Source organism: Ursus americanus, chromosome 15 (assembly GCF_024610735.1).
Source record: "Ursus americanus isolate L20-20 chromosome 15, mUrsAme1.1.p, whole genome shotgun sequence".
NCBI lineage: Eukaryota > Metazoa > Chordata > Mammalia > Carnivora > Ursidae > Ursus > Ursus americanus.
Window position 1 is genome coordinate 37,903,199 of NC_142141.1, and position 26,040 is coordinate 37,929,238.

General features: G+C 42.7%; 1 protein-coding gene across 2 annotated transcripts; it reads right to left on the bottom strand.

Annotated features, from left to right (window-relative positions):
* Positions 1 to 1,228: 1,228 nt before the first annotated feature.
* LOC148108871 (sperm flagella and cilia-associated protein 2-like) lies at positions 1,229 to 24,215 on the bottom strand. Of its 2 annotated transcripts, XM_087867940.1 has the most exons (8): positions 23,388 to 24,215; positions 22,510 to 22,616; positions 21,616 to 21,798; positions 17,528 to 17,620; positions 11,270 to 11,449; positions 4,701 to 4,937; positions 4,379 to 4,501; positions 1,229 to 2,833 (listed from the first exon to the last, which is right to left on the bottom strand). In XM_087867940.1, the coding sequence occupies exons 2-8, from the start codon at positions 22,528 to 22,530 to the stop codon at positions 2,702 to 2,704; spliced, it is 969 nt and encodes a 322-aa protein (XP_087724066.1). In that variant the 5' UTR covers positions 22,531 to 22,616; positions 23,388 to 24,215; the 3' UTR covers positions 1,229 to 2,701. The 2 variants fall into 2 exon arrangements, with proteins under 2 accessions (XP_087724066.1, XP_087724067.1); XM_087867941.1 differs by lacking the exon at positions 21,616 to 21,798.
* Between the last annotated feature and the right edge of the window lie 1,825 nt (positions 24,216 to 26,040).

A 26,040-nucleotide genomic window follows, 5' to 3' on the forward strand; every position in this document is an offset into this window, starting at 1 on the left:
TTGGATTTTCACACTAAAAGATTCATTATTGTGTTCTATTGAATGGAAACCTTAATTTCAAGGATATATGCTTGATTTACAGGTTTGCTAAAAATAATTTACATGTAGTCAGCATGTGTTCATTTTAAGAGACTACACTTATTAGGTTGGTAGAGAAAATCATGTGTTCACTTACATTTGGAAATATATTGGTCATGGGAAATTAATTGACTTTGCTCACTAACAACCCAGTTACAGTATCCTCATTGATCTTACCACATTTATTTAACCAAAGCATTTTCTTAATAATTTGGGAACATTACTTGAAATGACCTCTTTGTATAAGATCTATGAAAGTAGAAGTTAAATAAATGACATTAATTGAATGACTATAAAATCTAACACAAAATCTGGATTTTCCCCAGAGGTGGTGTGGTCACGTGGAGATTTCTGGGACACCAGTTTGGACTCTGTCATCATGGCATGCAACGATGAAAGCCTTTTTCTTTCTTTTCAAAGAGCAGACACTGAATTCAGGAGATGAAATGCCCCAGCTTATTTATTTCTCCACATATAATTTCACATGGCTCAGAAATATTTCCTGGGCACTGCAACTACCAGCAAACCAGTAATAGTAACAAGAGTAATAATAATCATAATGTCTAACATTTATTACTGGGTGCTTTCTAGCTGCCAAGCACTGACCCTTTAAGCACTTTATACGTACTAAATCATCTACTCCACACAAGAGCCCTATGAGAGTTTGTAACCCTATTCGACAGATGGGGAAACCAAGGCACCACGAGGTCACTGGCCCCAGGTCACAGAGTTTGTAGGTGTGAACCCAATCGGTGTGGCTCCTGGGCCCACTCTCTCAACCACAAAGTCGGGCCACCTCCCAATAGGAGCAAAAATAAAACATACGAAAATAATTACGAATACTCAGTTTTCTCAAACATATATTTTAAAATATTGCTGCTTCCAAACACAAACCTTGTAAACATAGAGCTATCAGGCAACAACCTTCACTCCCCACTGTTTATAACAGCAAACAACATTTTAACCTGAAAAACCACATTCTAGCTTTTGCTCTACTTATCTTGAAAGATCTTCAAATAACATCACTGTGGTTAAAGTTCATTTTAAAATGCGATGTATTTACTCGCACATGGATATCTGGAGCAGAAATGGTGACAGGATGGCTTTGACAGAAACGGAGTCTTCAGAGATTTTTTTTTCCTTTCCTTTATTTTTATCTCTTTTCTTTTTTGTTTTTCTTTCTTTCTTTCTTTCTTTCTTTCTTTCTTTCTTTCTTTCTTTCTTTCTTTTCTTTCTTTCTTTCTTTTCTTTGCTTAGTGAAAATAAGAATAGAACTTCTTACTGGAAAGGGGAGCTCTTTCATTTTAGAATATCAGGCCTTAGGCTTTTTAGGTTATTGTCTCAGTTCTCTGATTCGCAGTCGTAGGAACGAGTCCCATTTATACAGTCCTCCGACCCCTTATGGATTCGAGATGGAGGGCCAGGGAGGAGAGGTGGCGGCCAGGAGGGAGGGAGCTGAAGCAGCCGACTCTGCAGAAGCACTCTGGCAATGAAGGAATAAATGGACAGACCGGACGGGTGACAGACAGGCTAATGGTCTTCCTGCTGTTGGAGCGTCAGATGGTGCTGGTCCCCGGAGGCTGGCTGACTGGAGGAGGTCAGACTCCCACGCTGGCTGGCTCCAGCTGGAGGGACGCCGCACACAGAGGAGATCTGGGGAGTGTGCAGAGCTGGTGTCCGTAGTCAGTATGTCCAAGTGCTCCTGGGGAGAGCAGGCGGCAGCCCAGAATCCTGCCATGCTGGCTGCAGTCCTGTGCGGAGGGACCTACCGTCCAAAATGTCAGTAGCGGGGTGTACTGCGAGTTGATCAAATTCCTTCCAAAATGAGGGCAATACGTAAGTGAAAAAGAGCCCCATGGACTCCAGCTTTCTCTAGGAGTCAGAATACCTTCTCAAGGTATTCTTTTCAAGGGGCTGCCTCTGGAAGGCAGTCATCCATTGGCTGTTTTCTTTTCTCAGGAAAGCGCTGAAGAGAATCTTCTCTGCAAGTTAATCATATTTAGTCTGGCCAGAGTAAAGACGTTCTCAAATTGCCTGGCTTTGTAAGGAGTTTTCCTCCCACTAGGGGAGGAAATAATTGTGGCATCGTTTTATGTTCCTACTGGTTCTTGGTAGTTAATGTAAGATAAATTCTAACATACGGCTCTGGAACATTCCTTATACAGGGTGACGCCCGCCCAAAGGAAAGCAAAAGGGGGGTAGATCCCCGCAACCGGCAACTCTCCCCCCTCCTCCCTCACCCTCCTCTCTCCACCCCTTTGTCTAGTGCTGGTGTCCACTGTCCCCACGAATTCTAGGGTCACACTGACCTGTGCCCTCCTCCTCCTAAGTGGGGAAGAAGGCTGGTCTTTATTAATGAAAATATGTGATATAAGAAACCGGAAAGGGACATGTAACGTTCCAGTTTTGATACAAACATTTTTGATACTAATGATGTTTCCAGCGATTTTGGCCTATTTATATAAAGAGACAAAACTTTTTTTTAAAGAGCCCTATTAAAGGCAGAGACCTAATGATATGATATGGTGAAGAGACAAACACTTCGGGATGAAGACGTTGATGTCACATCATGGCCCTGCTCAGAAGCCCTACCGGCTCCCCTTCCTCCCACGCAGTCCTGCATTCACGCTTTTGCACAGGCCTCTCCTTTTCCCTGTGATGCTGTCCTCAGTCCACCCCAACAGCAAATCCATGTCCACGTCCTCTCCTGTCCCTCCACTTTCAACAATCTTGGCCATCTTTGAAGATTCAGCTTCTGGAAAAAAAATGTCCTATGTTTTGAATCCCTATAATGTTGTGCTTGGGTGGCATACCATATATCATTCTCTGGTTATTTTCTTACATGTAAAAATTCTCTTGCAAACGGAAGGGGAATTTGAGAACAGAAATTGAGCTTTGTACTCATTTTGTCTCTCATGGAAACTGACATTACCAGCCTCAGTAATAAGTGCTCAGTAGTGAAGAGTAATCGTAACAGCCATCATTTCTGCAGTATTTGCCAAGTGTCAGGAACCATGCCACGTGCTTCCTATGCACGATCTCATTTAATCCTCACCACAGTCCTTTGAATAGTAACGGCTGTTACTCCCATTTAACAGATGAGAAAGCTGGGATGAACAGAAAGTGAAAGTCAGGGATCTAGTTAGTACAGCTGAGATTCAGTCCCGTGATTTTCTGATTCCTGAGCCTGTGTTCCAAAATGCTCTAATCTCACCTCACTACTGGATGAGAGTCCGCTAGCTTGTTAGAATGAATTTCAGTGATTACCAACACACGTAATACAATTCCTATGTAAAAAGATCAGCAATTTAGAACAAACCAATTCAGGGCTGTAGATATTCAAGTTGGAATAGTCTCATTTCTGGGCATAGAAGGTTATCACTGAGAAGTCAGGAGTAATACATCTTAGATGACCTTCATTTTATCAAAGTGAAAGTGGTTTTATCTTAAACTCAGCAAATCCCGTGTAGTCCAATAAACACCTAGCAGGAGCCAAATAAGGAGGTCTTATAGGGCTGAACTGGTATGTAAGGGGCTGTACACTTACCCCACTGTGAAAGGGGGGCAAGCGCACAACCTGCCTGCCTCAGCCCTTGCTGTTGGAGACCAGGCACCACCACTGCGGTGACCGTTCAGAACGTGGGGTACAGAACGGCTGCTTACTGTGAGCTCTGGAGTGCAGCTCTTCTTTTCTTCCTTCCCTCCTTCTGAGTTGGTCCAGTCTCGCTGGGTTTTGTCCTCAGTTTCTCCATCTTACATAGTATTTCCCTGATGGAACTGGCACCCGGTCTTTTGCGTGCACTCTCGCCATATGCACAACACATACATTGTGGGCTGTGATTAGAGTGCAATGACTATGCCGGCACTTGGTTGGGTGTCATGGTCTCCTTAGTTCTCTTTGGCAAAGGGGGATTCTATTCTCCATACCCTTCAGTCATAGGCCAGTCATTAGATGCCTGGAATGACCCGGAACACTAATACTGCCACTCACCCAGCTTTAATCTCATCTCCTCCAGCTTTCTGTCTTAGGTCCAAAGTAGCCCCAACTGATGAGGCAGTTCCATAATGCTGACGGTATTGTCCACAGTACTGCCAGCTCCTCTCCTGTCGCTGACCTTGCTGCCCTCCGGGTATCACGGGCTGGCCTGTCTGAGCTGATGCTGTTACCAGCTTAACTTCTCCTGACCCTGGTTTGGCCGACTCCAGCTTTCCCCCCATCTCTGTAATCCACATTGGAGATGTCCCACCATGTCCCGATCCTGAGCTCAACTGAATTAGGACACTTTTGGGGAATACTCACAGGGATTTTATAGTCTGAATAATTTGAAATCAGATCTTGAATAAAAGGATGCTTTAAAAGAACAGCAACTTCAACTGGCTCCAGATTCTTGGCACCAAGGTCTCGAAATACTTTTATGAAGTTCTTTCAAGAAGAAAAAAAAATGAAGTTAATTAACTTTATAGTCCCGCAGATGTTAAAAACTGATTTTACTTAATAAAGGAATTTGCCATAATTTCTATACCATGATACATTTGAGAGTACTCTCATGAAACTATGCTAAAACTTGAGGGTAACTTTTCTTATGTACAGGTCGCCCCTTTAATGAAAGACTCTGACCAACCTCTGTGTAAGCATTCTCCATCTGCAGGTGGCTGGCAAATCTGTTAGCATCCTGTACTTCCTTTCCTCCTTGGAATACTTTGAGTAGTCTTTCCATGGAAATCTTTTCAGTGTTGGCGTTCTCTGGGATTTCTTCCTTTCCCTCCCCGTCTTCTCTTAGTTCCCTTTCCTCACTCACAAAGTTTCCCTCGATTTCGGGATATTCCTCAACCGGACTCGCGTCAGTCAAGGTGGAGGTCTGTGTGATGAAATGAGGAGACTATGAAGTCAGACTGAAGTCTTTCCAGGAATGGAGACGTTGAGAACACAGCAATGTTGCCACATACTTTTCATGCAATGAAAGGATGGTGCCTCCCACCACCTAGCCAAACAAAGTATCGAAGAGAATGGGCTAGCTGCACTGGATATCACATCAAGATTCTAGACTAACTCTGCCTGTGGATTACAGATGCCTTGTGTGGGGTGTGTCTTACGTCCATACATGCTTCGGTTTACCGCATGCCAGGCGCCTCGGATTCCTCCATAAATGGATACTGGAGTGAATTAGTGTAACTGGTGTCAGACTTCTGTACGTGAAGGTCAATTTTTAAAGGATTTGCTTTGGAAATTGACTATAGTTGAGAGGTTATGGCAAGTTAGTTACTTAAGCTTGATAGATTCTAAGAGCTTTAGAAATGTTTGTTTTAATACTGGAGGTTAAACCCAACTAAACATTGGAAGGCAAGATAGAAAACAAATTGAATGTGGAAAGTCAGGTGGGATTGTCATGGCTGCTTCTTGAAATGTGTCCAAAAGCCATGAAGTCAGGCACTGACCCTGTGAGTATGGGAAAGAGTACGTTGTTTCTGATGTAATTTCGTATTTATCAAACGCCTGAAAAATAGTCCTGCCTGTTGACCCTGTAATTACAAATCTAGTGTGCACAAAGACTTTTGTATATGGATGTTTGTTCAGTGTTACAGCAAACACAAAAAATCTGCAATTCCAAAAATGGGAAGTGGTGACATAAATTACAGTGTATTTCTGTGATGGAATACTATACTGCCATGAAAAGTGTGGTTTAGAAGACTACCTAGTGAACTGAGAAAACACTCATAGAATAAGTGCAAAAAGAAGACAAAAGAAAATAATAAATACCCTAGAATCCCATTTTCTTATATATCTATGCTCGTTAGTGAATGAAAGGAAGACACAGTAAAGAGTTAACGATAGTTACCTTCGGGTGGTAGTGGAACAGGTGATTTCTTTTTCACTTAATTTTGTACTTTCCAAAAACTCCACATATTTGTATTTGTTGTATTTACTGTAATAAATGTGTCTATGTGTGTGTGTGTTGTCTCGTGATGAGATAATTGATATTTGATGATTTGCCATAGAAAAATGGGTGTTTTTAGAATGTCGATGGGTCAGATGTCAGAAAACACCCAAATATTTGTTCTCCTTTATCTCAAGAAGGGAAAAATGCTAAATTTAGGCTTTAAATAAAAGTAGGGATCCAATGTCTATAAATATTCGCTTCAGTAGAAGTATTAAGTGCAAGTGAATTAATCATGCAAATTCTTTCCAAACAGTTATAAAAGTCACAGGTATAAAAAGGATTATGGTAGGGGCTCCTGGGTGGCACAGCGGTTAAGCGTCTGCCTTCGGCTCAGGGCGTGATCCCGGCGTGCCGGGATCGAGTCCCACATCAGGCTCCTCCGCTAGGAGCCTGCTTCTTCCTCTCCCACTCCCCCTGCTTGTGTTCCCTCTCTCACTGGCTGTCTCTATTTCTGTCAAATAAATAAATAAAATCTTAAAAAAAAAAAAAAGGATTATGGTACAGCAGCAAATTAAGCTTCTGATAGTTGCCAGTCCCTTTAGGAGATTTGTGGGGGCCGTGAGCAGTGTAACGAAGATGGGTTCCATTTGCTTTAGCTCTGTATGGGTTGGGTTTCTGTATCCTCTGGTATACAAGGAAATTGGAAATTTAATCTAATCTAAGAGAAAGAGAGAGAGAGCGAGAGAATGCTTTATCAGGTGAAGATTTTGGAATTAAGTATACATCTATCTATCCATTCAACTTCTTCTCTATTTTAAACTATTGAAATATTACAGTGCAGAAATGTGAAACTGGCCTCTTTGTGTCCACCTGGGAAGCTCGGGGATCATCACACTGGCTACCTATCCATAGTTTTCCAGGGCATTAGAACATTTAGTATAATGAAATGAACACAGTCCGGATGTAAAACATCTTGCCGAGTTGTGCAGGATGAATGGATTGCTATTGCGACTGCAGTATAAACGCTGCGTGGACACGATGATAAGGACAGAACCTGCGGGTGAGCAAATGACTAGTCAGATTCCAAGAGCAGGGGACACCTGAATTAAACAGAGAAAGAGCCTCATCTCTCTGCACTATTTCCATAATTAGAGAGGGACTAACTTTTCAGAGGCCTGATATAATCATCATGGGACAAAAGAATCGTTACCAAAAGGCTACGATTTAAACATTTGAAATTTTAATGAAAAATCCATATTAATATTAAAGGATGCTTTTGCCATTTTTGCTATTTTTGCTCTCCATAGGGTTGAGACAGAATAGACTTAGCGGTTCAGTGAGAGGGCAGGGAGAGAGGGGAAGCTGAGATGGGAACCAAAGGAGCCAGATCAGCGTCCTGGTGAGACTGTGGAGGGTGCAAGAGAAGAGGCTCTCTCCAACAGACATCTCTGAAAGATCACAATTTTGAATGTGGGTGTATGAGCAAAACTGGTGACGCCAGTTTGAAGAAAAGTCAGTGCTTCTGAATGAGCAATTACTAGTGGCATCAAAACTCCGTGTGAGTCACGTTAACATCTGAGCAGCAGGACAGACTGTGGCTTTAGCAAACACGATGTCACACTCAGTTACCTCTCGGAGGCTCAAGATCTCCCAACAAATGTGTCCCCAGAATGGTGCCTGGCCATGCATTTCTATCATTCAATCAGTTCAGTCCCACATCTCAGATGCAGAACAAAAGGTCAGTCCTTGGGACTAATATGGGCAAAGGGTCAAAAGAGTAAGACGGAATGAAAATTTATCTATTTCAAACGCCAGCATCTCAAATGCTCTGCTAAGATGCTTTAACAAGCTCTTCAAAATGTGGGAGTTTCAAGCTTACAATTTACTGAATTCCTACACCATAACCCCATACCACGCAGGCCAGAATGAACCATTTTCCCAAATGTCAACTTATTTAGAGCTTCACTAGGACTAGTGCATACTCATGAATGCTTCGCTCTTGAGTTTCTTTTAAATTACTCGAGGAGCCATGGATTTGAACAGAAGGTCTGTGCCACATTGAGTATAACAGCATGAGTCACAGAAATGGAGTAAGGAAGAATGAACTATTGGGGAGATTTCCAGTTGTTTATGCGGAAAGCAAAAGCAGAGATCTGATTTAATGTCTTGGGAGTGAATGTGGACCTGTCGGAGGCGTTATTTCTAAGCAGGCTCATTCTGGCTTCCTGGGAAGAGGTTGCCCAGGAAACTAGAACACAGCTGGAAAGGGCACAGTAACAGAGTAGCATAATTGGAGGCAGGATAGTAAGAATAAGGGGTGAGCAAGAATGAGGGAGGGGGGTGGATCCTGAATTTCAAAAGCTCAAGCTCCTAAGATTCACCCGGAGCCAGGAACAGGCCTCTGTGTGTGGTGCGTCACGGGCGTGCTCTTTGCCCCCCTGCCCCTCAGCCTGGTTCCATCTGTGTGGTGCAGTGGTTATGGGGCAGTTCCTGTGCAGTGTCCTTGGACCTCAGAAGAGCTCTGGAGAGAAGCACTCCAGGGCTTGCTTCCCCTGTGGGACACTAGCTTCTGTGAATGAGCGGGTTAGGGACAGAGGGGATGCAGAGCCTTCCTGTGCTTGCTGGCCTGGCTGCTACTCACCCAGGTAGCTGTCTGTTGCTATAGCAACAATTCTAGCACATGCTTCATTTTTTCCTGGACTTTCCAGCTCGTTGCAGCCTCCTGGATCCACTATTGCCTCTGCTGGGAATGTCTGCTCTCCTCCTACCTACCTTGGAAACAGGATTCCATTCCTCTCCCCTCTCTCTTCTTCCCTTCTTTTCCGCCGTGTTTGCAAACACTAATTGAACACTTGCTATGTGGCAGCTAACGTGGTGTCCCGAACTCAACGTAGAAATAATTTAGCAGTAGGATTCAACAGACAGACAAACCGCTGCCTGAATTACTAGCTCTTCTTACTTCCCTCCTTTGCCCCACTACAGTCTGCTCTCAACACTGCAGCCAGAGAGATCGCCATACATTTTAAGTCAGATGGCTCTGTTCCAGTAACTTCTCATCTCGTCTCTTGTGAGAGTCAAAGCCAAGGTCCTTACAGTGGCCCTCAGGGCCCTCTCCCCTCACTTTTTGTTCTTACTACTCTCCTCCAGCTCGCTCCTCTCCAACCACAATGGCTGGTCTTTAGAATTAGGGCTTTGGCATCCACTGCTGTCTTTACTTAGAATTGCAATTACCTTGCTGTTGTTCCCAGCATTGCGACCCGCCCCGACTCCTGTATTTTTCCCTATAATCTTTTTTTTCTCTAGCATTTTTTATGATATGATGTAGTCTCTATGTTACTTATTTTATCCCCAGGTCAAGGGTGGTTTCCAGTTCGCAGGAAAGCTGGATAAATATTTGTTGAATAAATGCATGTATGCATATGCAGTGGTGCTCAGCCCTGCCGGGGAGGGTCTGAATATAAGGGGGCTCAGCTGACAGCGCTCAGTGTTGCTCTTGAGGGCGGGAGTCTTCATGAATCATCTGGTGGTTGAAAAAGGTCTTGGATACCGGGAAGGCCTTGGACCCTTCAGGATGAGATGAAGGTATTCCAGATGGAAGCAATAGCAAAAACGATGATAGGGAAGTGGGAAAGAAGAAGGCATAAACACTGCTTTTGATCACTAAGGCCCTGTGTTAATCTGTCCTTTATACTGTGTTCCGTCCATGTTTGGGACATTATTCGCCCATTCTTTTCTGCACGGATGGGGCAATTAGACAGAGTCCCTTCAGGGGAGCAAATCTGGCATCTTCTGTATTCCTTGTGGATCACAGGGCTATGCAGATGGCATGATTTACAAAGTTAATTAATTAATTAACTGACTCAATGAAATTTTTGCTGAGCTTTGTGCCAGTAATTTGGGTTCAAGGTTATGGCAGGTTCAGAACAAAACAGATGGCTCCTCCCTGACCTCAGGGTGCTTAAAGTCTAGAAAAGAAGCTGATCTGAAGAAGTAGTTACTATGAGGAGTACCTTGAAAGAAGCACAGAATGTACTAGAAACATATGGCAGGGGGTGCCTGACATCATCTGAGGTCAGGGAAGCTGTTCTGGAGGACAGACATTTGACTGAGACCTCCTGGCAGGCCATGATCCATGCGAGTTAGCTCGGGGAGGCCCAACGTATAGGGGGACACAGGAACATCAGTGGGGAGTGGCAAATTCAGTCCCAACAAAGGCAGTTCAAATCTTAACGCCTTATTTACTTGGGAAAACTGAAACTGGCCTTCCACTGTTTAAGACAGAATTCTGGAGTGAAACAAACACTTCTTGCTGTACTTTCTGTCACTGTGTGAGTGTTGAAGGGTCAAAAAGCCCTGAGTGGTCAGCTTACTGGGCACCTGCCTGACCTCACTCTGGCCCTGATGGGAGGGGAAGGACATCTCTCGTGCAGTTGCTCAGGGCCAAGATTTAGATCTAAGAGGGTCTATTTCTTCGCATATGTGAAAGCTGTCACAGAAACTTCCCCTACTTTTTTTTTTTTAAGGGAACCCAGCATACTCTGTTTTGACAGACATGTATGAAAGGCAAACAAGTGTGGCTCGGACATCTGCAGAGTTTGGATTGGGCAGTACCTGTCTCTCCTCCGTGTCCATAAAAGGAAAAAGCGTTCCATTACGAGGACCACAGCTCTGTCCCCAAAAGGTCAGGGGAATGCTAAGAGTCATGCAAATGGGTATCTAGTAAGTACATGGGTAGTTAGCCCTCTGTTCTGGGGCTTTTCCATCCCCCCAAAAGCTAGAGAATGCCAATCCTTTAGAAATCTGAAAGGGAATGTGAGGTTTTATTAGCTATGAAGCTTCTTTGTCTTTGGATGCCGGAGATACAAGGGACCTGTGGATTTCAGGTGGCTGGGCTTTGGCCTGAAACACTATCAAGTGTCACATATATGTGGGATCTGACGCTTGAACTTGTTTTACGTACAATTTCCACACAGGATGACAGATAGATTGGATTGATACCCATTTCTTTTTCATTTATAAGGATCGGCACTTCATGTCAAATGAAGGCTGTCCTTTACAGAACAAACTTGGATTCCACCAAGAAACTTGGAGCAAATTTTGATTTTACTACAAAGGTATTTTTTTGGATAGTGGGTCTCTAGTTCTTAATCGAATTGAGTAAAGCTTTATTGAATACCTACTATGTGTAAAGTGCTGTGTTAGGTACCCCGAAAAACAGAGCTGAAACAAACGGATTCTGTTGTTAGAAGTTTAGGATCTTCCGGCATCCCCCTGGAGACCCCAATGCTAGTCCATTTCTGGAACACAATTACCTTTTCTGTAATAACAGGAGTTGTTTCGATTGGGTGGAAGACATGAGTCCCGATGGCCACACTGAGGGCCCTGTAGACGCCTTCCACAGCATCTGGATCACAAGCAAAGTAAAGCAGCATCTGCGTGTAGTCAAGTTGAGGTGGATCCTTCTCAGGGTCAGCAAATAGCCTAAAGAAAAACTGTCGCACAAAAAGAATGTCAATCAAAGATAAAAGATTTAAAATGGGTAGACAGTAGGTGGCCAGGCAACGAAGGATCCTTCCAGGTACTTTGGAATAAGGCCACTTTCTGAGGATTGAATCAGTAAACATAATATACAATGAATGGTATTCACTGAAGAGTATGCTAAGTTAAAAAACAGAGTAAGTAAGGTTCAAAATTCTAATGTTAAAGAAAATTGTATGCTAATCAATGGTATCAACATATTTAGGAAAGAATATGCTAATAAAGGTGGTGGGGCTACATTTTAAGCAGGAAAAGGGAGGCACAGTGCAAGGCCCCATCTGTCTATCCTTATCACCACTCTGACAACCTGGGCTCTGACTCACAAATATAGAGCTTCCAGGAGGCATCCCTGTGGGGGGTGGAGACAGGGGGAAATGTTGCCCAAAGTCATGGGGGTCTAACCATTGAAATCTTTCAACGGGCCAACACCGCTCTGAGCTCCATACTTCACCTGTTGACAGTAACGTGACTTTCCATGGTGGATGCACGCTGGGGAAGAGAGTGCGCTAATCACCGCATATCGGGTTTTTGGGCAATCTCTCTCTCACTCTAGAAGACTGCACTGCAAGTCAGCTCCATTTGCAGCGTGCTGTGCATCTGGCAGTGGGAGAAGTTAGTGCATGGGAATCCAATACCCCCTGGGGCCGGACAAAGCAGCTCAAACCCTGGGACTCACAGGTCACACCTAAGCACCTAACCAGCTCCATGGCCCTGCTTGAAGAGGAGACCAGCTTCCCTCATGAGCTTGATGAAGTAGATGGTTTTGGAATGGTGTAAGGTTCTGCACGTATGGCAAATCTTAGGTGATTCTAATGTCACTGGTCCTGGCTTCCGCTTTGAGAAGCAAGTGCCCAAATGCCTAGATCCATAGATACCAAGCTATTCTCTATTACCCATGATCCTTACAACTATGAACAAATTTAGTTAGACACTTGGGAGAATAAGTTTCTGCTACTTGACAAATTCAATAAAAATTTAAATAATAATCACTTTGATAGGCGACTACATAAAATCTATTATGCTGCAAAGCAGGAAAGAGTCTTAGAGGTCAGTGGAATCTGCAAGTTCATTCATTCAGTCAGTTTATCAAAGTTAATGGAGTTGTACGTCTGTTGTAAGCCAGGCACAGAGCTACCCTGAGATTCTTAAAAACGCTCTTTGACAGTAAGGCATCCTTTGATTTTTTTTTATGATCCAGCTGGTGGGTTCCTTCAGGACTTTGTGTTTTCTTTGTCCCCTCTTGCCTCTCAGTTACTTCAGGGATTGCCAGCAGGACTAGGAGTAGGAGGGAGACTAACACTAACAGATAACCACTGCAGGGTCCCGGAGGGCCTAGCTTCCATTTCTTTCACAGGAGTTGTTGAACTTCATTACGATTTCCACTGAACTGCTCTTATGAATGTTATGCAGGCGCAATACATCATTATTTCCCTTAACAAAGCAACTAAATAATCTATCTTGAAAAAAAGATGTGCAAAAATGAAATAAGCTGATAGGTGCACTCTTTCTGTAATTATACAGGCTTGATTTTAAGTCAATGGAAAAAGCATTCATAAAAGGTAAGGCTTGCCGTGTTCCTAAGATCATTTGAAATATTGTAGTAGGCAGAATTCTCAGAAAGTTTCAAAGGTTCCCACCCCCCTGGCATATATATCTTGTATAATCTCCTCTCCTTGTGTGTGGGTAGGGCTTGTGACTGTGATGGGAAAGCCATTCCCATGAGTAGGTCACCTTATATAGCAAAGGTAAAGAGATTTTGCAGATGTAATTAAAGTCTTTTATCAGTTGATTTCGAGTTAATCAAAATGAAGCCTACCCTTGGGCCTGACCTAATCAGGAGAACGCTTTTAAAAAGGACCCAGAACTTAGGGAGAGATTTAAAGCCAGAGAGATGCTTTCCTTCTAGCCATGAAAAATCAAACTGTCCAGTTGTGGAGAGGGTCAAGTGGCAGGGAACAACAGGCAGCCTCTCACGGCTGAAGGTCTCCATCCTACAACTGCATGGATCTGAATCCTGCCAGTAATCCATCTTGGAAGCCAGTCTTGGAACCAATCTCGGAATTGGCCTCGGATGAGATTGCAATTGCAGCTGATGCCTTGATTTCAGCCTTGTGAGACCCAAGCAGAGGACCTACCTAAGCCACGCCTGGACTTCTGATTCACAGAAACTGTGAGCTAATGAATGGGTATTGGCAAGTATTTACTGAACATCTATGATGTGCTAGGAATGGACTATTATAGGTGCTGAAAATGCATTCACTAAGAAAGAGATAAAAATGCCTGCTCTTGAAAAGCTTATTTTCTAGAAGGGAAAGGCAGACAATAAAGAATACATAAAATAAATTAGGTAAATTAGGCAGTGATTATGGAAACGCACAAAAAGTAGGTCATGAAAGGAGGAATTGGGAGTGAAGAGTGGGGAAGGGGGCAGACTGCACAACTGAGAAGGTATAATTTGAACAAAGATTGGAGGGAGTTAGCCAGGGAGCACATCAAGGTAAGAGCATCACAGGCAGAAGGAATTGCTGAGGCCAGCGTCCTAAGGCAGGGGCGCACCACGCGTGGTTTCTCCATAAGCAAGCCAGTGCGGCCGAAACAGATGGGCCAGGGCAGAATGGCAGGAGATGAGGGGAGAGGGAGCAAGGGTCAAGGCCAGGCTGCCTACTTGAGGATTTGGGTTCTTCCTTTGAGGAAAATGCAGAGCCATGGGAGCGTGTGAGTGGAGGCTGCTATGATCCGCCTGTAATCTGAACCAAGACAAGGGAGAAACAGGGAGACCCATCATGAGACCGTTGCAGTCATCCAGGTGAGGCTGACTGTGGCTTATTCCAGTGATGGCCATGGGGCTTAGAGGAAGAGGTCTGATCCTCAGTATATTTTGAAGCTAGAACTACCAGGATTTCCTGAGGGATTGAATGTGAGGTTTGAAAGAGAAGATTTGGGGATGAGTCATTGGGCTTTGGCAACTGGATGGTCAGAGTTGCCACAGATTGAGAGGAGAGGGCCTTGGGTGAAGATGGGAACGGTGGGGTGGCGGGGATGGGAGCTCAGGTACCCAGCTTTGGACACGGAGAGTTTGAAATAACTACTAGAATATTCAAGTGGAGATATCGAATGAGTATTTGCATGTAGGAGGTTTGCAAGGGAAGTTTGAGATGAAAATAGGCATTTGGGATCTGTTAACAAACAGCTAGTATTTCAAACCTGGCCTCAACCAATATTACCAGCCCGAAGTAATAGAAGGATTTCACATGAACAGAAGCTGTGGCGAGATTAAGGTAACACCTATGAATTTGAATATGGCAAAATGAAATTGCCTTTTCTCGGGAAATCTCTAAGGATTTTAAAATACTGGAATAGTTGCTCTTGGCATTGAGCGTGTAGCAAGCTGAGAAGCCAGGACATGACCTGTGGAACGTTGTCAGTCATCATGAAGCACACTGTCACTGTCGGAGGACAGCACTGTGATTGAAACACAGACACGTCTCAGGGTTCCTTTCTTGGATGCAACGGGGCCTTCCATCCAGTGCCTGGAACTCTGGGGTCATTCAAGCCCATGGACAGTGCTAATGGCCTATCTCCAGGAGTCCCTGCCAGTGTGGCTCAGAGGCAGGCCCTGGGTCACAGAGAGCACAAGTGACAAAGCGGGAGACTTGGGTGGGACCTGAGACTGTAGTCCAAGTCCTCTTCTTAAGAGGGTGTAGAGTCCCTCGGAGTGAAGGGACCTGCTCAGCATCCTACAGTGAGTCATGACAGAACTGGGGACAGAGCCCAGGGCTCCCGACCCTCAGAATTTCCTCTCCATGGGGCATTCCCCGCCCCCTCCCCAATTTGGTCTTTCCTATTCTTAATTACAGTCGAAGGGGTAAATTTGTTTTGTTGTTTTATCTTTTCTCTTTGCCCACCTTTCTCTAGCATGTTAACCATTAGCCATTCTTCAACCACTATAGTTAGCATGGCTAGCTTCTGTTTAGGTAACACATAGGGCTTACTATGTGCCAATCACTGTCTGCACAACCCCGCCGGAGAGGGACTAAAATAAACCAAGGCACAGAGGGTCAGGTAACTTCATCAGGACCTTGACATTGCAAGCATTGGAATCCGTGCTTTGAATCCCAGTTTGAGAGCACTGAGACTTACGTAATCTGGAGCATCCAGTCTCTGAGTCAGTGAGGGGCGGGAAACACCACTCCTTTCTGTCCTCTGCGCAGACACTCATGTGCACACGCTCACACACACACACACACACACACACACACAGAGGTCAGCCATCCTTTGCCCCACTTCTTTCCCAGGCTTCATGGTCCTGCGTCTGCTGCCAACTTTGTTCAGTGCCTCCAAGGCATTTTCCAGCAGTCTGGGCACCAAGAGTTGGGAGCCACTCCCTTCCTTGGCACCCAAAGGCCCTTTTCTGCTTCACTGCCTAGCTGTCGTCAGGGCACCATCTCAGGGCACTGTCTGTCTGCTGGCATTAGCTGCTGGGTGGGCAACTGAAGGGCTCTGCCCTCAATCGACGTTTCTAAAACCTCTGCCTGAAAAGGAAAGTGCTTTGACTTGACATCACATCCAGAGTGCCGGTTTCATCACAGAAGAACCTGTTTATTGCTGGCAGATTTGTTCACAAAGTCATATAGAAAATGACCTTCCAAAGGCTTTACAAGGTTGGTCTCGGTCCTCCAGTGTCACATTGAAAACTCCCACCACAAGCAAGACAAAAGACTGTCCCCACACCTGCCCGTTTCAGGTCTTGGACTCTGGTGATGCCTTGACCCCCTTCTCTTCCCTGTTCTCCTGCTGGCATGGGAGAGGTGCTCTGATACTAGGCATCCGATTGAAGGGAACTGCTCACTTTAGGGCTATAACTGCAGTCATGTTCAATTTTGTACTGCAGTTTTAAACTAATAGCTGGCTGGAAATTGGACCATCGATACACTTAATTTGCTGAGCTGTCTAAATCCACCATTCAACTTCTCTCATATCCTACTGAGCTTGGTTGTGTTAGGGATATTTTTATAAACATATACACTGAAGTCAGAGTACTTTACATGTATTAAGGACCTGCTTTCTATTGTGGGCTCAGGGATAGAGGCTAATAATACCATTATTGGCAATCATAATATTGATAATAATAATAATCAGACGGGTCGTGGGCAATACTTATGGAACCCTTGGTATGTTGTTCAAGTAAATCAAAATCAAAGAGAAATGGACAAAAACATATACAGTAGTCCCCATTATCTGTGGTTTTGCTTTCTGTGGTTTCAGTTACCCACTGTCCACTGTGGTCCACCTCAGTCCGGAAACAGATGATCCTCCCTCTGATGAATCACGAGAGGGCCAATAGTAGCCTAACACCACATCACAACACCTATGTCATTCACCTCACTTCATCTCCTCACAGGCATTTTATCATCTCATGTCATCACAAGAAGAGAGTGAGTAAAGCACAATAACAAATTTTTGAGAGAGAGAGAGAGAGACCATACTCACATAACTTTCCTTACAGAATATTGTTATAATTGTTTTATTTTATTGTTAGCTATTACTGCTAGTCTCTTCCTGTGCTTAATTTATAAGTTTAACCTATAAAAACAGTATATATAGGGTTCAGGACTACCCACAATTTCAGGCATAGGTTTGGGGTCTTGGGATGTATCCTAAGGGGGGATTACTGTGTTGGTAAAATGACAATTCTTATCCTAAGCTTTCAGATTGGAAGGACCCTCAGAGACAAATGTGTTGAGCAACTTTGACAAATGAGGAAAGTGAGACCCGAGGGCTTCCGAAAATTGTTCAAGATCACACAGAGAGTTAACAGTGGGACTCTGTCTAATATTTTGGTCCCCGTGTTCTCCCCCAGAACTTTACTGTGCTGCCACCTTATAACCATTAAAGTCTACATTCTGAGGATACAGCAAAGGAACTGGGGGCTGGGGGGGTTGGAATCCAAAACAAATTACACCAGTGGAAGAAAAGACAACGAAATTACCAGTGTTATAGTAGTAACTTTTTTTAAGGATCTCAGTAATTACCTCTATAAGATGCTCTTGCCTATTGAATGGCAGGGGTTCAAGAGGATTTTCTGGAATTCTTGTATCTTCATCTATTGTAAACCACAGACCAGCCTATACAAAAAATAAAAATGAAAGTTATTAAAATATCACTCCTTTAAAAGCCACAGGGATTGAAGCTGTCTTGTTCAATTATCTAGAGCAGTGGTTTCCAAAATAGGGTTCAAAAACCAGGAGGATGCAGGAGAAAATCCTTGAACTTCCATTTACACATATTTTGATATCATTCTTACGTAATTTTTATTCTTAAAAATTTGATAATATAAATAATGTATCAGTGCAGTAGTACACATGTGTAATTTATTAATGAAAATCCACATACCGGGGATGCAAGCTATATTTTAGCGTCGGAGCATGTGATGAGTTTGGAGGTCACTGCTCTACATTTTGTATGCATGACAACATTCTGGAGGGATCTTAACTTATAACAATAGCTCACATTCCACGTGTCCTGTTCGTGTGGCTATCGATTCTCAGAGCCTAGTGTGGTGCTGGAGCACCTTGTTGGGAGAATCTTTGTTGAGTGAGTGACTGACTGACTCAAGCACTCAATGGCCTACTTCCCAATGACATCCCTGTTTCTCAACCCATATGTGATATCAATTATCGAATCCTCCAATTTCTATTTGGCAATGTCTCCCCCTTCTCTCCCTTCCTTCCCTCCCTACTCCTGCCACCCTGGGGTAGAGCCCCTTTACTTCTGTCGGAGCCCATCCCAGTAAGCTCTGGGTCATTTTTGTTTTCAGTCTCCTTCTTATTTGTTTCAGCTTGTGCCATGCAACCGTATCAATTTCCTCAAAACTTTAATCTGTCATATTCTCTGCTTGGAACCATTTCCTACTCTTGCTCTTCTGTTCACACCACCCATCCTACCAGATGCAACTTCTTGTCTATCCATGTAAACCTGCACAGGCTCTGTTCTGATCACACCTCCTTAGAGATCCCCTCCTTGATCTTGCCTCTGAACTCCAATTTGATGTGTTTGTACCACACAAGGGACACTGAGTCCATTCCTTTAGGTGTTGCCATTCATGTCTGCTGTTGAACGTCAGGTATAAATTCCTTGGCTTTAAAGAATTTGTCATTCCACCTTCATTTTTGTACATGGTAAGCACTTCATATACATATGCGTTTTGTTCCCAGGTCTAACTCTCTTACCGTCTTCCAGAGTGACAACCTACTCTCATCACTGTCTATTGCCAAGAGCCACTAGCTTGCCTAACCTGATTCTGGCCTACGCTCTATGCTTTCTTTCCTTCCAAGGATCACCTGTGCTTTGAGGAAAGGCTGGAATGGCACTGGGTAACTTATAAGGAGATGAAGCCCCCAAGGGTGAGAAATGGCCCATCATATACTTTCAAGTTGGGAGGGGGTTGGGGGTAGTGTAAGCCTCCCGGGTATTTTGGAATCAAGGTTTCCAGGATCCTGAGGGGGCTAGCTATTGTTAGGGAAGGTCATTTATTACTGCTAAGTAAAAACTCAGTCACGAGACCCTTCAGATGCATATGGGCAGGTCATATACTTGGGGGATGATTGCTAATGTGTATTTTGGGGCGTTGAGATAAAGGAAGTTTCCAAAGGAATTTTTATTTTATATGTTAAAGTAAACTTACAGGGTCCTGGGGGTTGGGCTAAGATTGCCTTTTGCCCTCAGCAAAGTATTAACATGGAGACAGCAGAGTTCCTAGAGGAATGTCACTCTGCCTGTTTCAAGGACGTGTCCATGGGCTGTAAGTAGTAAGGAAATTTAATAATTTTTCTTCTGCCTTTGTTTCCCACATCATGGCTAAAGTTTTATTTTGTTTGTTTTATTTTGTTTCATTTTTTACTTTTCCTTAAAGAATGAGTGAGGTGTTGTTTGGATCCCAGAACATCTGACTCATGAAGCCTGTAATCACATGCGTTGTCACCGACAGAAGATGAGCTGAGGGTTCACTATCACAGAATCCCACACAGAGTGGCTCGGCCTCCTCATACAGTGGAGGCAAGCATGTGACAGCTGCGGGAGGGCTGGGGGTACAGGGCAAACAGGCTTTTATGTTCGCACAGCTCAGCCCAGGGACATAGCCGGCTGACTTCACCAACAATCTCATTCCATTTTAGAAGCTGCGGGAATCAGCACACTCTTAAGTGGCTGTCGAGGCGAACTTGCAATTAGTCAAAAGAAAAGAAAAAGACAAACAAAATAAAAAGCAGTGTAGAAAGACCTCCTCTCCCAGAGAACTCCATTTCAGCCATGTGTGTTACGCTATCTTACTCTTCTAATGTAGCATTTTTACAAATCTCATAAAATTTTGCTCTAGAAGTGGTTTTGGCTTGTGCCATATAATCTTTTTTTTTTTTTTTTTTGGTTTTGTTTTTGTTGTGTGTGTGTGAGAGCTGGCAAGTGTTGGAAATCTCTGAAAGTCATGTGGGATGACCAAGTGGGCTTTTCCAAATGGCCTTATCTGGGGCTCCTTTGGACTGGGAATTGGGTGGGCGGGGGAGAGTGCTGAGCTCAGAAATCGACTGCTCCCCAAACACAGGAGGTGTTCAAATAAGTACTTCTTTCTTTTAAATGCAGCGGCCAACTTTCTCTAAGAAATTTACACTTTTGATAAAGGAGCTTTCTGGTTTTGGCTCAGCATTTTGGTAAAAATTGCCAACATCCTTTGTTCGTCTCACGTTTGTACAAAAGGGTGTTTAAATTGATATCCTGTGGTAATCGGCACAGACTGTAGTGAGGGTGGGTAATTTCGCAAGTGCTCACTTATTAAAATCTTAAGCCAATGATGAAAATAGAGTAAATTTTGCTCTGTTTTTATTTTTAGCCAAATCATTTTTACAAGTTTTAAGTTGAGGTCAGTGATAGTAGTATCTATAAATTGCTCTACTGGGGAAGCAAATATATCAAAGCCCAATCAGCCAAGCACCTATCTTGACCAGCCTTGAAGGAAAACTCCTTATATTCAAGTATTATTTCCTCTGGCTCGACAGCATGAGCATGAGGACATCAGGGCTGTCTACATGCACGCCATCCATTAATTAAGGACAAAAAGAGAAGCAGGAAGGGATGTGCTCTTTCGATATTGAAATATACGCAAGATACAGGCACCGAAAGAGTGTTACCCTATTTCAAAATTAGAACCTTATAATCACTTTCATCTTTTGTGTCTACCAGCAATGTGAAATGATGAGCAATAAGATGATTTCAATTAGTAGACACAAAATAAGTAATTCAGGCCCTCTTAGTTATGGGGTTTCATTCTCCTTCTTTACTCAAACTTCTAAAAAATGAATTGACTTTTATCTTCACTTTCTAGAGACCTATTCATATCATCAATTCTCTGCAATCTGGATTCTGTACTCTACCAAAATTGCTTTGGAAAAGGTCACCTGTTATGTAGCCTACCTGCCCAGGCCAATGGCCAGGTATCATGTTACTGAGTTATTCATCACTTTCTACACTTCCCTGGGGTATCTCGTCTATTCAGAAATTTAATCACTGCCTACATGATAGTGACTCGCAATCTGTTCGGCATCTGCTGTATCAGATTGGATGCTTCTGTCTGCATTGCTCACAGACATTTCAAACTTAACTTGTCAAAAACTATCTCACCATTCACCACGCTCATGACCAAGTGGAAAAAAAAAGCTCTTCCCCTTTCCCTGGGTTCATTTCCCTGAGTAGTACTGTTGTTACTACTCCCGGAGTATTGGGTATTGGGCATTACACGTATTAAAAGCTCTGCAGTGATTCTAATTTATAGCCAAGGTTAAGGACCACTGTGTAGGAGTTAGGAGAAGGACAATGAAGTTGATGTGACTTCTTTCAGAGCTCTTGGTTCTCCTCGCAGCTCTGACTTTTTCCAGACCCTTTCCCTAGGGTTGGAAGCTAGACTTCCACCTGGGACTTGGACAGTGTCTGCACTGCTTCTGGGTGTCCAGACATGGACAGCCACGGGGCAGAATACTCGCCCGAGACCTGGCAATGTGACATCAGTAAGTAATACATTTCTTAGGTCAAAAGTACTCCAGTAATATTAGTGCCACCAGGCCCTGGTAGCAACCTGCATATACTGCTCAAAAGTGATGGTGCCCAACTGCTCTTCATCCACGGCCTTGAACCTCTGCAGGGTCTCGAGGAGCTCTTCCTCCCTGGGGATGATCCAAGGCATCGAGATTACTAATAGGAATTTCCGCCAGTCCACAAACTCCGAGTTTATTATTAATAAAGATGTTAACTCCTGCAACTAGAAGAAAACAGGGAATGCCATTGGAATGTTTGTATGCCTCTATCTTAAAACTCTCTCAGTTCATGTTTCTTCATGAGACATTCAGATGAAGGGAGGAGGAGTTTATATTGGTGAAGAGAGTCAGTTCTCAGGCTTGTTCCCTCAGGTTCTACCAACCGATCCACACTAGACAGAACTTAGACCCGGTTTCACTTTTTGCTTCCTTGACATTTGGGGTTTTTGCTTACTTACTGTTACACAACAAATTTACACATGGGACTCCGTGACTCTACCTTTTCAACAGACGGAGGATACAGATTCTAGAAGTGGCTGTGCAAGGGCTCTACAGCCCGGAGGGAAATACTATAACCATTTTATTTTCTGGTACATTCTTAAGGAACAGATGATGTTGAAAAGCAAGAACCGCCAGAATCATCTACTGTTACTAGTCAGGATCACTCCCTCTAGAAGCAGCAGATACAAACGCCCAGGCTGAGCCTCCCAGGCTCTATAATGTTTCATTGACTGTCAGTGCCATCATTCATATTCTTTCAATGCTGGACACACGCATAGTGTATCTTAGATTCGAGCTCATTTGTTCTTCATTCAAGGTTTATTGATTGCCCACTAAATGTCAGACACTGCAAGTACTGATGATTTAAAACTATTGACTTAATCAAATAAGAAGAATTCTCAGAGTTTTGACACCCAAACAAAACGGAAGCTTACTTCGGGTTGAGTGAGGTGCATCCAGCTGCTAGGTAAGCAGTTTGTTCCAAGGTTCAGAGTTACCAGATCCAGCAGGATGTCAGTAAATGCTTTATGTCCTATTATGCCTATGGTATAATGAAAAATATTTTTCCAGTTATGTTATATGACAGGGATTTTGTTTCTTTTGCTAAAACAGAACAAAAATGGATATTTATATAATCATTTTATTCATATTATTTAAAACTGTAACCTTTAGAAAACAGAAGACATTTGAAAACATAAGAATAATAATCAGTTTCCCGAGGCGCTCTCATTATTGTGCCTCAGCTAAGTCAAAATGTCTTTTTTGGCCGGGTAATAAATCATTTCAGATTGGGCAAAATACCGAGAATTTATACTTTAATTTGGAATCTTCCTTTGACTTTTTGCTCAGAGTAGAATTAGAATTAAAAAAAAAAAACCCCACAACTGTGCGTTTTCCTCTATGCAGTAGAGCACAAGAGTAAAATATTTTGGTAAGTATGGGGTACAAGTGTTTCAAATGCACACAAATCCCCGCTGTAATCAAGGTAACACATTTATCCTCATTTTGCACTTGGTTCAGAAGAGATCTTGTTTTTGTTTTTGTCAATGCAGGGAGACTTGAATTGTTAAGTTACTGGACTGGAAGTGATAATTTAATTATCCAATTGGCTCAATATTCCAAATTATTTCATCACTAACCTTTTAAGTGCTTTGCTCTTATTCACTAATCTATTTTACCCTGTCCAAAAGAGAAGTCTGTTTTGTCTGTCTCTCATTTCAAACTGCACGCACATGCATTCCAAAAGAACTAGGAAAACAAAATAAAGGAATCTGCTTAAAAAATGTCTGTCTAGCCCCTCTGACAGAAGTACCTTCTAGAGTCAGCAGAGATTCCTACATGTATTCGGGTCTTTCAGGTCCAGAGTATAGAGCTATTCTTCCTTGTTTAGAAATAAAAAGAGTAGAAATAGAAACATAGACGTAGCATCTCAAATTTTTCTTTTTACATCTGAATTTTTAGCATTTATCAAAGTCCAATGTGAACCTTAACATTTCTTCTAACCTTTAAGAAAATGCATGAATTCTTTTAAAATGTCAGTGGTTTAAACCAAATACACAATTTTAAGATTTGGAAGTTAATTTTTTGGGTGGCAAGAGAAGAATCTTTCCTCCTTTGATATGACTGGCCATACAACAGGTTGTTCAGAAATAAATTCTCTATCCTTTTTGATCAAACCCGAGTATCCAATTTTAAAGAGATGAGAAACATTTTCCCAGGGAGTAGAATGTTCAATAAGATGAGTTTTATTTTCAGTAAAAAACACGTCAGATTTTAGACAAGTTAGAAATCATCACTCATGTTCCTCAAGATGAAGCCATAAATAAAATCTATTTTATGAAACCATGAAGAGGCTCTAAGTATTTAAAAATTCTGGTAGAAGGAAAAACAAAGCTGGGGGCATCACAATGCCAGATTTCGAGCTGTACTACAAAGCTGTGATCACAAAGACAGCATGGTACTGGCACAAAAACAGACACATAGACCAATGGAACAGAATAGAGAACCCAGAAATGGACCCTCGGCTCTTTGGGCAACTAATCTTTGACAAAGCAGGAAAAAACATCCAGTGGAAAAAAGACAGTCTCTTCAATAAATGGTGCTGGGAAAATTGGACAGCTACATGCAAAAGAATGAAACTTGACCACTCTCTCACACCATACACAAAGATAAAGTCCAAATGGATGAAAGACCTCGATGTGAGACAGGAATACATCAAAATCATAGAGGAGAACATAGGCTGCAACTTCTTTGACATTGGCCACAGCAACTTTTTTTCTTGACACATCTCCAAAGGCAAGAGAAACAAAAGAAAAAATGAACTTGTGGGACTTCATCAAGATAAAAAGCTTCTGCACAGCCAAGGAAACAGTCAAAAAAACTAAGAGGCAGCCCAGGGAATGGGAGAAGATATTTGCAAATGACACTACAGATAAAAGACTAGTATCCAAGATCTACAAAGAACTTCTCAAACTCAATACACGAGAAACAAATAATCAAAAATGGGCAGAAGATATGAACAGACACTTTTCCAATGAAGACATACAAATGGCTAACAGACACATGAAAAAATGTTCAAAATCATTAGCCATCAGGGAAATTCAAATCAAAACCACATTGAGATACCACCTTATGCCAGTTACAAAGGCAAAAATTGACAAGGCAGGAAACAACAAATGTTGGAGAGGATGTGGAGAAAGAGGATCCCTCCTACACTGTTGGTGGGAATGCAGGTTGGTGCAGCCACTTTGGAAAACAGTGTGGAGGTCCCTTAAAAAGTTAAAAATAGAGCTACCCTATGATCCAGCAATTGCACTACAGGGTATTTACCCCAAAGATAAAGACGTAGTGAAGAGAAGGGCCATATGAACCCCAGTGTTCGTAGCAGCATTGTCCACAATAGCCAAATCGTGGAAGGAGCCAAGATGCTCTTCAACAGATGACTGGATTAAAAAGATGTGGTCTATATATACAATGGAATAATACTCAGCCATAAAAAAGAACGATTTCTCAACATTTGCTGCAACATGGACGGCACTGGAGGAGATAATGCTAAATGAAATAAGTCAAGCAGAGAAAGACAATTATCATATGGTTTCACTCATTTATGGAACATAAGAAATAGGAAGATTGGTAGGAGAAGGAAGGGAAGAATGAAGGGGGGGTAAAAGAAGGAGGAATGAACCATGAGAGACTATGGACTCTGGGAAACAAACTGAGGGCTTCAGAGGGGAGGGGGGTGGGGGATTGGGATAGGCCAGTGATGGGTGTTAAGGAGGGCACGTATTGCATGGAGCACTGGGTGTTACACGCAAATAATGAATCATGGAGCTTTACATCAGAAACTAAGGATATACTGTATGGTGACTAACATAACATAATAAAAAATTATTATAAAAAAATTAAAAAAATAAAGAAAATAAAAATTCTGGTAGAGGTGCACTATATTTCCACTGTCTTTAATAGCTAACCATAGCTATTATGCTAACCATAAGCAAAGTGTTGTAACACAATACTTCTAGCTTACATAGCAATTGTTTATCTGGTGACCTTAACGTGAACTGTGAAAACTTTTTAATATTTGACCTCATCACCTACATGGCCCAGGTATATGGCGATATGACCTTCACATAAGATGTGATAACATAAACAGATAAACTTAGAAATTTGATTCATGGATCCAAAAAATGCCTCTCTTCCAGTTTGGCCCTAAGTTAGTTATTCAATGCAGCTGTCATTTAGAATTATCCAGGGAAGATGTTAATTGTATGCCAGGCCTAAGGGAACTCAGACCATAATCATAGTCTAGTCACCCTTAGCAATAACTCTGCAAAAGATGACATCAAAATAACACCATTGCTTTGAAGTATCACCTCCATCCAAAGAATGTGAAAAAATGTGTGGCTGTAGAAGTCAATTTTTTAATAATAATTTTTTATTATATTATGTTAGTCCCCATATAGTAC

Excerpts from the sequence above, each read along its gene's own strand:
- LOC148108871 (XM_087867940.1), bottom strand. The coding sequence starts at position 22,530 with ATGCACCTCACTCAACCCGAA. Across the intron at positions 4,938-11,269 it reads CTCCTGTTATTACAGAAAAG|ACCTCCACCTTGACTGACGC; the intron begins GTAATTGTGTTC and ends TTCATCACACAG. Across the intron at positions 2,834-4,378 it reads ATTCAGACTATAAAATCCCT|AAGCTGAATCTTCAAAGATG; the intron begins GTGAGTATTCCC and ends TTTTTTTTCCAG.